Genomic DNA, 12,728 nt, shown 5'->3' on the forward strand with positions numbered 1-12,728 from the left:
ACACAGACCCCCTCCCCCCGCAGACGGACGGACGCGGCCAGTCGCCGGTTCGCGGGCCCGGCCGGACACACAGACCCCCCCCCCCCCCGCAGACAGACGGACGGACGCGGCCAGTCCCCGGTTCGCGGGCCCGGCCGGACACACAGACCCCCCCCCCCCCCGCAGACAGACGGACGGACGCGGCCAGTCCCCGGTTCGCGGGCCCGGCCGGACACACAGACCCCCCCCCCCCCGCCCCGCAGACAGACGGACGGACGCGGCCAGTCCCCGGTTCGCGGGCCCGGCCGGACTCACGATTTTCTCGGAGGTACCGGCTCGGGGCCCCGCGGTGCCGTTCAGCCCCACCAGGGAGGGCAGCGTCTGCGACATCCAGTTGGTGACCATGGCCATGGTGCTGAGCACGGCGCCGATCTTGAGCAGCGGCAGGGTCATGTCGGCCCGGCCTCATCCCCCCGCGGGGCGCCAGCTGCTTCCGCGCCCCGGGCTGAGCCGAGAGAGCCGCGCTCCGCGCCCCGCGCCCGCCCTTATAAAGCGCCCGGCTGGAGCGCAGCCCGGCTCCGCGCGTCCCGTCCCTGCCCGCCGTGACGCAGCCGGGGCGGGGCAGCCGCGGCCCGGGGAGCCCCCGGCAGAGCCCTGGGCGCGGGCGCGGGCGCGGCGGAGCCAGCTCCCGGCCCGGCCCGGAGCCCCCCCGCTCCTCGGCCCGCATCGCGGGCAGGAAACGGCCCCGCTCGCTCGGGACCCCCCCGGCAGGCTCCCCGCCCCGCCTGTCCCACGGCCCGGGGCTCCCCGCCCGACTCGGAGCAGAGGCAGCGGCTTCACGAAGCGCCCAGACGCCACCGTGCTGGGCACCGGAGCAAAGCCAAAGACCAGAGCAGGCCACCTGCCCAGAGACCTGCCCCCCAGCCCCGCTGGTTCCCCTCGCTCCCACCCTGCCCCCAGCCCCGCTGGTTCCCCTCGCACCCACCCTGCCCCCAGCCCCGCTGGTTCCCCTCGCACCCACCCTGCCCCCAGCCCCGCTGGTTCCCCTCGCACCCACCCTGCAGCCCCTGCCCCCCAGCCCTGCCTGTGCCCCCCCCACCCCCGGGTGACCGGGAGTCACGGCGCAGGACAGGTGGGCCAAGTGCCCGAGGCCCTGCCCCTCCCCACTCCAGACGGTGGCCCGGGTGTGACACTTGCCCCCAGGGCTGCAGCTCAGAGGCAATGGGCCCTTTCCTACACCCCCTCTGCTGCCCCCTGCTGGCCACACACACACACACCCCGCCTCAGTTTCCCACCAAAGGGGGGGCAGCCAGAGCCGCTCCCTCCTCATGCTTCAAGGGCTCAGGAGTCTGAGCACCAGCCCCACTGCCCTAACCACTAGACGCCACTCTCCTCCCACACCCAGGACAGAAACCAGGCCTCTGGAACACGGCAAGACCAGAACTCGGCCCACAGGAAAGGGGGTTCGTTCAGTTCACATGCCTGGAACGTTTCTAATGGAAGCACGTGGCAGGGATGAATGTGTAGGTAACCCACCTCTCCCAGGCCCCATACGGAGACCCAGATGGGCCCCTCGGGCCAGGCGCCCCCAGACACAGCAACCGAGACGGGCCCCTCGGGCCAGGCGCCCCCAGACACAGCAACCGAGACGGGCCCCTCGGGCCGGGCGCCCCCAGACACAGCAACCGAGACGGGCCCCTCGGGCCGGGCGCCCCCAGACACACGGCGACCGAGACGGGCCCCTCGGGCCGGGCGCCCCCAGACACACGGCGACCGAGACGGGCCCCTCGGGCCAGGCGCCCCCAGACACAGCAACCGAGACGGGCCCCTCGGGCCGGGCGCCCCCAGACACAGCGACCGAGACGGGCCCCTCGGGCCGGGCGCCCCCAGACACAGCGACCGAGACGGGCCCCTCGGGCCGGGCGCCCCCAGACACACGGCGACCGAGACGGGCCCCTCGGGCCGGGCGCCCCCAGACACACGGCGACCGAGACGGGCCCCTGGGGCCGGGCGCCCCCAGACACACGGCGACCGAGACGGGCCCCTGGGGCCGGGCGCCCCCAGACACGGCGACCGAGACGGGCCCCTCGGGCCGGGCGCCCCCAGACACACGGCGACCGAGACGGGCCCCTCGGGCCGGGCGCCCCCAGACACACGGCGACCGAGACGGGCCCCTCGGGCCAGGTGCCCCCAGACACACGGCGACCAAGACGGGCCCCTCGGGCCGGGCGCCCCCAGACACACGGCGACCGAGATGGGCCCCTCGGGCCGGGCGCCCCCAGACACGGCGACCGAGACGGGCCCCTCGGGCCAGGCGCCCCCAGACACAGCAACCGAGACGGGCCCCTCGGGCCGGGCGCCCCCAGACACACAGCGACTGAGACGGGCCCCTCGGGCCGGGCGCCCCCAGACACAGCGACCGAGACGGGCCCCTCGGGCCGGGCGCCCCCAGACACAGCGACCGAGACGGGCCCCTCGGGCCGGGCGCCCCCAGACCCACGGCGACCGAGACGGGCCCCTCGGGCCGGGCGCCCCCAGACACACGGCGACCGAGACGGGCCCCTCGGGCCGGGCGCCCCCAGACACAGTGACCGAGACGGGCCCCTCGGGCCGGGCGCCCCCAGACACAGCGACCGAGACGGGCCCCTGGGGCCGGGCGCCCCCAGACACAGCGACCGAGACGGGCCCCTCGGGCCAGGCGCCCCCAGACACACAGCGACCGAGACGGGCCCCTCGGGCCGGGCGCCCCCAGACACAGCGACCGAGACGGGCCCCTCGGGCCGGGCGCCCCCAGACACAGCGACCGAGACGGGCCCCTCGGGCCGGGCGCCCCCAGACACACGGCGACCGAGACGGGCCCCTCGGGCCAGGCGCCCCCAGACACACGGCGACCGAGACGGGCCCCTCGGGCCGGGCGCCCCCAGACACAGCGACCGAGACGGGCCCCTCGGGCCGGGGGCCCCCAGACACAGCGACCGAGACGGGCCCCTCGGGCCGGGCGCCCCCAGACACACAGCGACCGAGACGGGCCCCTCGGGCCGGGCGCCCCCAGACACAGCGACCGAGACGGGCCCCTCGGGCCGGGCGCCCCCAGACACACAGCGACTGAGACGGGCCCCTCGGGCCGGGGGCCCCCAGACACAGCGACCGAGACGGGCCCCTCGGGCCGGGCGCCCCCAGACACACGGCGACCGAGACGGGCCCCTCGGGCCGGGCGCCCCCAGACACAGCGACCGAGACGGGCCCCTCGGGCCGGGCGCCCCCAGACACAGCGACCGAGACGGGCCCCTCGGGCCGGGGGCCCCCAGACACAGCGACCGAGACGGGCCCGTCAGAGCCTTGGTCCAGCACAATTGGCTGAATGGGGGCTTCCAGGTGCCTGGAGGGGCTGTGAGGGTTCCAGGGGCTGGGAGGACCCATGGGGCCGAGGGCCACTTGCTGCACATCCTTCCCGGGACCCAGCTGGGCCAGGTTGGCTCCTGTGCTGGGTGTCAGGCTTCCAGACCAGGCTGGCTGGCCAGTCCTGCAGTGCCACCTTGTGGGGCCTAGCAGTCACTGCATGCACAGTGTCCTGGCTCAGCCCATCTAGCCCGGTATCCCGGCTCCGACAGGGACCCCACCACTGGCGCAGGGCACCTGGAGCCCTGCAGGATGCGCCCGTGGGATTCCTGGCCCCGGGGCAGCTCCCTGGGAGTTAGGGGGCAGGATACAGGGAAGCTCTGGCTCGGGCAGGCCTCTTGGGCCCCTCAGTGCTCCAACTAGGGATGTTCTCGTTAGCCACGGAAACCACCGGCCCTGGCCATTTTCTCAACCCTGCCAGCTCTCAGGTGCACAGAGACCCAGCTCTTCGGGGCAGGGCCCAACTCGTGCACCCACTCAGGGCTCCTGGGCACTCCCATAGCACCAAGAAATAACACTCCTGAGCTAGTCCCCGTGGCACAGCACACACAGCACGCCCCACGACTTCCCCCGAGCCAGTCCCCGTGGCACGGCGCAGCCCCACGACTTCCCCCGAGCCAGTCCCCGTGGCACGGCGCAGCCCCACGACTTCCCCCGAGCCAGTCCCCGTGGCACGGCGCAGCCCCACGACTTCCCCCGAGCCAGTCCCCGTGGCACGGCGCAGCCCCACGACCTCCCCCGAGCCAGTCCCCGTGGCACGGCGCAGCCCCACGACCTCCCCCGAGCCAGTCCCCGTGGCACGGCGCAGCCCCACGACCTCCCCCGAACCAGTCCCCGTGGCACGGCGCAGCCCCACGACCTCCCCTGAACCAGTCCCCGTGGCATGGCACGGCACGGCCCACGACCTCCCGAGCCAGTCCCCGTGGCACGGCATGGCCCACGACTGCCCCTGAGCCTGAGCCAGTCCCTGCGGCACAGCACGGCCCACGACCTCCCGAGCCAGTTCCCGTGGCACGGCATGGCCCACGACCTCTCCTGGGCCAGTCCCCGTGGCACGGCGCAGCCCCACAACCTTCCCTGAGCCAGTCCCTGCAGCACGGATGGGCCCCACAGCCTCCCCTCTCTCGTTTGGAGCCTTCCAGCCTGTGACGTAGTGGGGGGGCCTTGCTGGGCTGTGGCGACCTCTGCTGTCTGGAGCAAGACCCGGCAGGGAAGGGGGGAGTCATTATGCAAAGGGGGCTCCAAACTGGTCTGACCAGCCACCCCCCATGGGGAGGAACAAAGGGAGGGGGATGCCGCCCCTGGCTGGGGGCAGGGCTGGAGGAGAGGGAGTTAGTTTCTGTCTGGGAGCATGGAGGACGCAGCCTCAGCAACAGGCTGGGGGGTTTAGAAGCCGAGACCCCCCTCCCCCATCTCAAGGGGGGCGGAGGCATCCTAGGCCTGCCCTGTAACCTGATGACATCTGTGCTGGGCTGTACCCTGGAGAGGCAATAAACCACCTCTATTCTACTGGCTGGGGGAGTCTGTTCGTGCCCTTTCGGGGGGGCAGGAGGCGGGGGGCCCCAACACACCGTCACACTAGCCTGAGCCAGTCCCTGCGGCACAGATGGGCCCCACAACCTCCCCTCTCTCGTTTGGAGCCTTCCAGCCTCACCAGCCAACCGGCCTCAGTCTTTGTCCTCCATGCAAATCTCTTTGCCAGGCATGGAGCAGGGACCCCGGCTCAGGGTCCTCCAGGGGTGGGCCCAGGCTAGGCTGTGGCAGGGCCCGGGGCCGCTGTGGGCCGAGGAACAGGCAGGGTGGGCACAGCCCCTCCTCCAGGGCTCCGGGCCCCAGTCAGACCCCCCACGGGGTGAGAGGGACCCAGTGTCTCCTGGCTCCTGCCAGCCCCTCCCCTGTGCCCCCGGGGCCAGCAGCCTGCCCTGTCTAACCCTCCTCATGTGGGTGCACGGGGCCCAGCTGCTGTGGGAGGCTCCTGGGACTGGCACCAGGAGGGTTGGACACGTGGGGGGGAGGCTCAAACCCAGGGGCCCCAGGACTGTCCTCTCTCTCCTGGCACCACACCAGGCTGCCGGCCCAGGGCACTGCCCCCGGCATGGCTGGCAGCAGCACCTGAGACCCTGAGATTGGGCGTCCCAGCGCCAGGGACGGGCACCACAGCCACTCGCGGGGTCTCCTCTCGTGTGCCCGCCCACTAACCACGGGAGTCCGCACGTCCCCTGCTGTTCAGGCCGGCTCACGGTGCAGCGCTGGGAAATGGCGCAGCCCGAAGGAGAGAATTGGCAGGGCGGTTCCCAGGGCAGAGGAGAGTCGGACACGCCCACGTGGAGGCCAGAGCCGGAGTGGGAGAAAGGCGCCATCAGGAGCCAGAGCAGGGCCTGGCATCCCAGCGGCTGATCTAGATAGAACGCGAGGGCAACAAGGTCGCCTGTTCCGCACGGTGCACCATGAGCCGGCGGAACTCCCTGCCTCAATGTAAGGGGACTGTTACCCCTTACTAAAACTCTGTGGGAGTTTTTTGGTTTACCAGCTTCAGAAGGGGAAGGGTTCATGAGACTGACAGACCCCAGAGACAATGGAAAGCAGTCAACACTCCAGCTCAGCCTGACTGACAGGTTGTAAGTGGGGATTGTTCTGGCTCTGTCTCTGAACAAACAAGCTGTGTGCAGAAGAGGTCCTGCAAAGACAGAGAGCTGAAAGAGGAGTACAAGAAGAAGTCCTGCAGCGACAGAACCAGACACAGACAGGCCAAGCAGTGCAGACCCTGTGTTGAGCAGCAGACTGGCAGTGCTCAGAAAGCCAAAAGGAACAGAGAAGCAACACAAGGAGCTGGAACTGGCCAAGCAGCACAGCCTGCAGCTGGATGTGGTGAGCTACTGGGACCTGCAAAGTGTGGGGAAAGGCTCTGGACTGGGAGAGGGGTCTGGCCACTTAGAGACTGAGGCTGTGCGGTCACTGCCAGTGCAAGCGTGTCCAGCCTGCAGCCCCTTGCAGCACATCCAGGGCTTCTAAGGAAGAGACTGTGAACTGTCCTTACACTCTGCAGACTGCTGTGTTGATGTCCCTGTGCTACAGAGCTGGGCTGTGTGTTCTCATTGAACCATTCTCATTGTTTCTTATTCTATTCTCTTTAATCAGTTGATGTTTAATAAATTGTATTTGCTTTGAACCTTATGAAGTGATCACTGGGCCAAGAAGGCCTGCACAGACCCGGACCGGGATCCCCCCCCTCGCCGCACAGACCCGGACCGGGATCCCCCCCCTCGCCGCACAGACCCGGACCGGGATCCCCCCCCCTCGCCGCACAGACCCGGACCGGGGTCCCCCCCCTCGCCGCACAGACCCGGACCGGGGTCCCCCCCCTCGCCTGCACAGACCCGGACCGGGATCCCCCCCCTCGCCTGCACAGACCCGGACCGGGATCCCCCCCTCGCCTCACAGACCCGGACCGGGATCCCCCCCCCTCGCCTCACAGACCCGGACCGGGATCCCCCCCCCTCGCCTGCACAGACCCGGACCGGGATCCCCCCCCCCCCTCGCCGCACAGACCCGGACCGGGGTCCCCCCCCCTCGCCGCACAGACCCGGACCGGGATCCCCCCCCTCGCCGCACAGACCCGGACCGGGGTCCCCCCCCCCTCGCCTCACAGACCCGGACCGGGGTCCCCCCCCTCGCCGCACAGACCCGGACCGGGATCCCCCCCCCTCGCCGCACAGACCCGGACCGGGATCCCCCCCCCTCGCCGCTCAGACCCGGACCGGGATCCCCCCCCTCGCCGCACAGACCCGGACCGGGATCCCCCCCTCTCGCCGCACAGACCCGGACCGGGATCCCCCCCCCTCGCCGCACAGACCCGGACCGGGATCCCCCCCCTCGCCGCACAGACCCGGACCGGGGTCCCCCCCTCGCCTCACAGACCCGGACCGGGATCCCCCCCTCGCCTCACAGACCCGGACCGGGATCCCCCCCCTCGCCGCACAGACCCGGACCGGGATCCCCCCCCCTCGCCGCACAGACCCGGACCGGGATCCCCCCCCCTCGCCGCTCAGACCCGGACCGGGATCCCCCCCCCTCGCCGCACAGACCCGGACCGGGATCCCCCCCCCTCGCCTGCACAGACCCGGACCGGGATCCCCCCGCCACACACACACACCACACAGACCCAGACGGGGTCCCCCCTCCCATTGCCACACAGCCCCGGACTGGGGCAGGAAGGGGGGTGGGGGAAGAGTTGGGGCCCAGGGCTCCCCGGGAACAGACCCGTGCACTGGGACGGACGGACTGTGAACTCAGGGTGGCCACTGGCCGCAGCCACGCTCCTCCGGCGCCAGGCCAAGTGGCACGGACGCCGCGGTAACCGTCCGGCTGTTCTCGGCACTGTCCGCGCCCCCCACGCTGCAGCCCGGGACTGACTGGGCGAGGAGCGGCCCTAGGCCAGCTCTGGGACCTGAGGGCAGGCAGGGGAGCCCCGGGACCTCCCCGGAGGATGAGCAGGACCCCAAGAGGCTGGCTCCCTGAAGGGGCTCCAGCGCTTGGCTGCGACACTCGGCGACAGAGACGGGGCCCCGCGGGGCCAGGCGCTGCCCGGGCACAGGGAGGCGGCTCCCCACAGGCTGGGGGATGGGCCCGGGAGAACTAAGGGACTCACCCAGGGTCCCTGCCCTCCCCACCCAGCCGGCTGCGGGGCAGACGGGTCCCTGCTCTGGGGTCGAGGGGGGCTGAGGACAATGGAGCTAGGCCTGGGGCGGGGTCCTGAGCCCAGGGGGCTCCGCGGCTGCAGAAGGAGCCTGGCGCTGGCCTGGGCCCTGCCCTCGGAGCATGTCCCCAACCAGCCCAGAGCCGGCAGGCGAGCGCCGGGCACCACTGCGCATGGCATTGTGGGTAAGCCAGCCACCTAGCCTCAGACAACACCCGGCCTGGCCATCCTCAGCCTTGGGAAACGGGGGAGGAACCTGCGGACCCCTGGGGGGCACAGCTGCCAACTCTGCCCCCAGATTTCCCCCTTTGTGACGGCACCAGGCAGGAAGTGCCTGTCACTGGTATGAAGCGAATGTGTGCCTCAGTTTCCCTCTGTACTCTGCATTGCCCGCAGTGGGCCCAGGCGCTGCTGGGTCACGGGACTGTCTGCGAGGGCTGAATGGGGCACTAAGGACACCCCCCGGGGCTCGGAGGTGGGCACGGGCGTGTCCGCCAGCCCTGGGGGGCACGGAAGGGTCTGGGTCACGTGGCCAGCGGCAGGAGGGAGCCCGGAGTCCTGCTGGGTGGGGCTGCCGGGAGAGGCGCAGCCCCCACCCCGAGTGCCCCCCGGGAGTCCCCAGACACCCGCTTGCAGGCTCCGGGTCCCCCTCGCGCCAGGGCCCGGTGCCCGGCAGGGTCGCGGCTCATGGGCAGAGCCGGGCGCAGAGGGGTCCCCGCCCGCCCCCCACCCCAAGAGCCCGCGGGATCCCAGCTCTCCTGGGACCGGCCCGGCGGCAGGGGACGCCCCCCGGCCCCGCCCCCGCCCCCGCCCCGCCCCGCCCCGCTCTGCCCGCGCCCCTACCTGGGCTGCCCGGGACCCGGCCACCACCAGCAGGCACAGGCTGGGCAGGAGGCGCATGGTGCAGACGCGGCGCCCGGGCCGGGCCGCTCCGGCTCCCCCCGCCAGCCGCTCCCCGCAGCCCGGCTGCCCCGGCGGGGACCCTCCGCCTCGCGCGGGGCCGGGCCGCCGGCCGGGGTCGCTGCGCGCCGCTTGCGCCGCGCACCCCGGGGCTGCGCCGAGCAGGGAGCGTGCGCGGGCGGGGAGGGGCCGCCTAGACCCATTGGCCCAGGCGGGCCGCGCCACCGGCACCTGCCGCGGGCGGGGCGCCAGGACTCCTGGTCCCCCCCCCCCCCCCCGGCTCTGGGTGGGGAGCAGGGGCTAGTGGGCAGGGCAGGGACTGGCGGGTCCCATGGGGGAGGGGCTTGAGTCTTCTCTCCCTCCCTGCACGGCTGTGTCCTCTGGGGCTTCCCTCGGGCTGCCCCCCCCCCCGGTGTCCCTCGGCCAGGCGGCCCGGCTCAGCCCCTGCAGGGGGTGGCTCCACCCAGGGCCTGTCCTAGGCCAGCGGTGGTAGCACGGGGAAGACGCCCTGTGTCTCTGCCAAGATTTGAATTGCCCCAGCCCCCCTGGGAGTGCGCCCTGCACCCCTCCCCCATCTCCATGCAGAGCCAGGCCTGGGCCTCATGCCCTGTGGCGAGGGCCGTTGCCGGTGCCCGCCCCGGAGAGCCCAGCTGGGTGCCTGTGCCAGGGAGAAAGGCCTCAGGCTGGGTGGGCACTGCCAGGCCAGCGTCTCTCGGGGCCCCCGGCAGCAGGGCGGCCCGTCCATATAGTGAAGCAGGCGGGCGCCGATTGCAGGGTTCGCCCAGGGCGCCAGTCTAGGGCCGCCCCTGCGCACTGGGGCAAGTGGAAAGTTGTCCTGGGGCTGCCTATCCCACCGCTGCCTCCAGCAGGGCTCCACCCGGCGGGGCTGGGCGCTGCCAGGTTGGAGGTGGCCCTGGGGTGCTCCTCAGAGGAGCAGAAGCCCTGTGCCCCATGAGTCCCTGCTCTGCAGGGGCATGAACCGCCCCAGCCTGGTATGAGGCTGCAGGCACATGCTGCTCCACGTGACTGGCCGGGACCCTCAGTGCCCCCGGGTCTCGGCAGCTATGTCAGTCGGCCGCCTCCAGCGGGTCCTCCCCTGCACACACAAATAGAGCCTGGAAACCCCACGTAGCCCCGGGCACCTCACCAGACAGAACTCCCCACTCGCAGGCCTGGCGTGTGGGGCTTGGACACATGGACAGCTTTGTGCCGGGGGTGGGAGCACAGCTAGTGGGACCAGCTCCCCAGCTGTCAGGAACAGCCTGGCCCTCTGCCCCCTCCATGCTCTGAGCCATCCCCCCAACCCCTCACTGCCCGATGGCCGCGAGCTTTTCCCTACTGCCGTCCAAGCAGGGAGCCAGTCTCACCCCCGTGCTCTCCCCTGCCCATGGCAGGCCCAACCCCAGCTTAGTCATCCCGGCCAGGGCTCCTCAAACTGGGACTTAAAACCTCTAGGGATGGAGATTCCCCTCTCCCCAGGGAACCCAGCCCAGGGCTTCCCACCCGCCTGGGGAAACAGCTTTTCCTAATCTCCACCCTAGACCTGCCCCACTGCAGCTTGAGCCCATTGCGTCTTGTTCAGCCACCTGCCCCCCTGAGACCAGCCTCTCCCAGCCTCTTTGGACCCCCGTCAGGGAGCTGAAGGCTGCTCTCAAATCCCCCTCGCTCTGCTCTTCTGCAGACTGACCAAACCCAAATCCCTCTGCCGCTCCTCGTCCGTCATGTGCTCCAGCCCCCGACTGACTCATCCTTGTTGCCCTCCCTGGACCCTCTCCAGTGTGTCCACATCCTTCCCTGGGGGGGCGCAGAACCGGACACAACACTCCAGAGGTGCTCAAGGGGACTGGTCACTTCTCTAGACTTCTCCTAGGACTCCTCCACTGCGGTGTGTTTGCTGGGCGAAGTGGGCCCGGTGAGGCCTTGTGACGTGGTGGGGGGGAACTTGCTGGTTTCTATGGGTCTGTGGTAACCCCACTGGCTGCCGCCGGTACCACGGCCCAGCAGGACAGGGACGGGGCATGATGCAAAGAGGCCCTCTCAACGGTCCGACCAGCTACCCCCCATGGAGAGGAACAAAGGAAGGTGGATGCTGCCCTGGCTGGGGGCAGGGCTGGAGGAGAGTGAGTTAGTTCCTGTCTGGAAAGCAGGGGAGAAGGAGCTGGGGAGGGGGCTGGGACTCCCCCAAATCAAGGGGGGCACTGAGGCCTCTTAGCCCCAGTTCCAGTAACCTGGTGACATCTGTGCTGTATCGTGAGGAGCAATAAACTCCCTCCATTCTACTGGCTGGGGGAGTCTGTTCGTGCCATTTCGGGGAGCAGGAGGCGGGGACCCCCAACGTGCCGTCACAGGTGTCTGTTGAAAGCCGGGGCTCTCCTTGTGCCCCTCACGTGCCCTTGGATGCGTGTGCCGCCTCCCGGGAACCGGCTCTGGGCTGGTACATCAGCTATTTGCTGCTCAGAGGTATCGGCAGGCGCCGCCCAGCCCTGGGAGGGTGGTGACTCGGTGCCTGGCAGCACTAGACTGACCATGGCCCTTAAGTGTTGCCGCTCCGCGGCGGAGGAATTCTGCGCCAGACCGGCAGGGCCCTGGGGCCAGGCCTGAGAAGGACGCTCAGGGACAGACTCCGGTTTGGGAGGCACCTTTGCAGAGAACAATGGGATTCCCCCCACGGGCAGGGGGACAGACAGGGCCCCGGGGGATCCTCCACCTTGGTCTTCACTCCGGCTCCTGACTTCACAAGCAGCTTTGCTGTGAGCTGAGCCCGGAAGGGTCCGTGGACCCACCGTGGCAGGGGACGGACCCCAGAGACTTATACGCCAGCTGCCTGCACCAGGAACATGGGGACTGTGGTGAGTCGTGCTTTCTGGAACCATCCTACTCGCAACGCTTTCTGTCTCTCTTCTTAACCCTTTCCATTTTAGATGCTAAAGGACCCAGCGAGCTCTATGGGGTAAGATCCAAGGTACACATTGGCCTGGGACTGTGGCTGGTCCTTTGGGACCTGTTCAGAGGTGGGGGATGGGTTAGAACCTCTCCCCTGTGTAAGGGGGGCTGGGGGGGCACAGGGAACCATAGAACACTTGGACTGGAAGGGACCTCGAGGGGCGTCGAGTCCAGCCCCCCGCCCCCATGGCCGGACCCAGGACTGTCTAGACCAGCATTTCTCAAACTGTGGGTCCCGACCCCCTGGGGGGTCATGAACAACTTAGAGGGGGATCGTGATATCAAAAGTTTGAGATGATAGCCATTTATCCAACCTGCTCTTCAGTATCTCCAGAGACGGGGATTCCACAACCTCCCTGGGCAATTTATCCCAGTGTTTAACTACCCTGACAGGCAGCAACTTTTTCCTAATGTCCAACCTAAACCTCCCTGGCTGCAGTTTAAGCCCATTGCTTCTTGTTTATCCCCAGAGACCAGGAGGAAGGATTTTTCTCCCTCCTCCTTGTGACCCCCTTTTAGATACCTGAAAACCCCTGTCATGTCCCCTCTCAGTCTTCTCCTTTCCTAACTACACAAGCCCAGTTCTTTCAGTCTCCCTCCTAGCTCCTGTTCTCCAGACCTTTCCTCATTCTTGTTCTTCTCTGGGCCCTCTCCAATTTCTCCATCTTTCTTGAAATGTGGTGCCCAGAACTGGACCCAATCCTCCAACTGAGGCCTGCCCAGCGCAGAGCAGAGCGGAAGAACGACTCCTCGTGTCTGGCTCACAACACGCCCGTCCATGCAGCCCAGAACCATGTTTGCTTTTTTTGCA

General features: G+C 69.7%; 1 protein-coding gene across 2 annotated transcripts in view; it reads right to left on the reverse strand.

Moving 5' to 3' along the window:
* The window catches only part of OLFM2 (olfactomedin 2), a 70,893-nt gene extending 61,760 nt beyond the window's left edge, over positions 1–9,133 (reverse strand). The window contains exon 1 of one of the 2 annotated variants that reach the window (XM_075902506.1): positions 8,918–9,133. In XM_075902506.1, the coding sequence (XP_075758621.1) occupies positions 8,918–8,974 (57 nt within the window). In that variant the 5' untranslated portion in view covers positions 8,975–9,133. Of the gene's footprint in view, positions 1–294; positions 720–8,917 lie in introns of those variants that run through there. The other variant, XM_075902505.1, reaches the window with a different exon arrangement.
* Positions 9,134–12,728: the final 3,595 nt, after the last annotated feature.

Source organism: Pelodiscus sinensis, chromosome 19 (genome assembly GCF_049634645.1).
Source record: "Pelodiscus sinensis isolate JC-2024 chromosome 19, ASM4963464v1, whole genome shotgun sequence".
Lineage (NCBI taxonomy): Eukaryota > Metazoa > Chordata > Testudines > Trionychidae > Pelodiscus > Pelodiscus sinensis.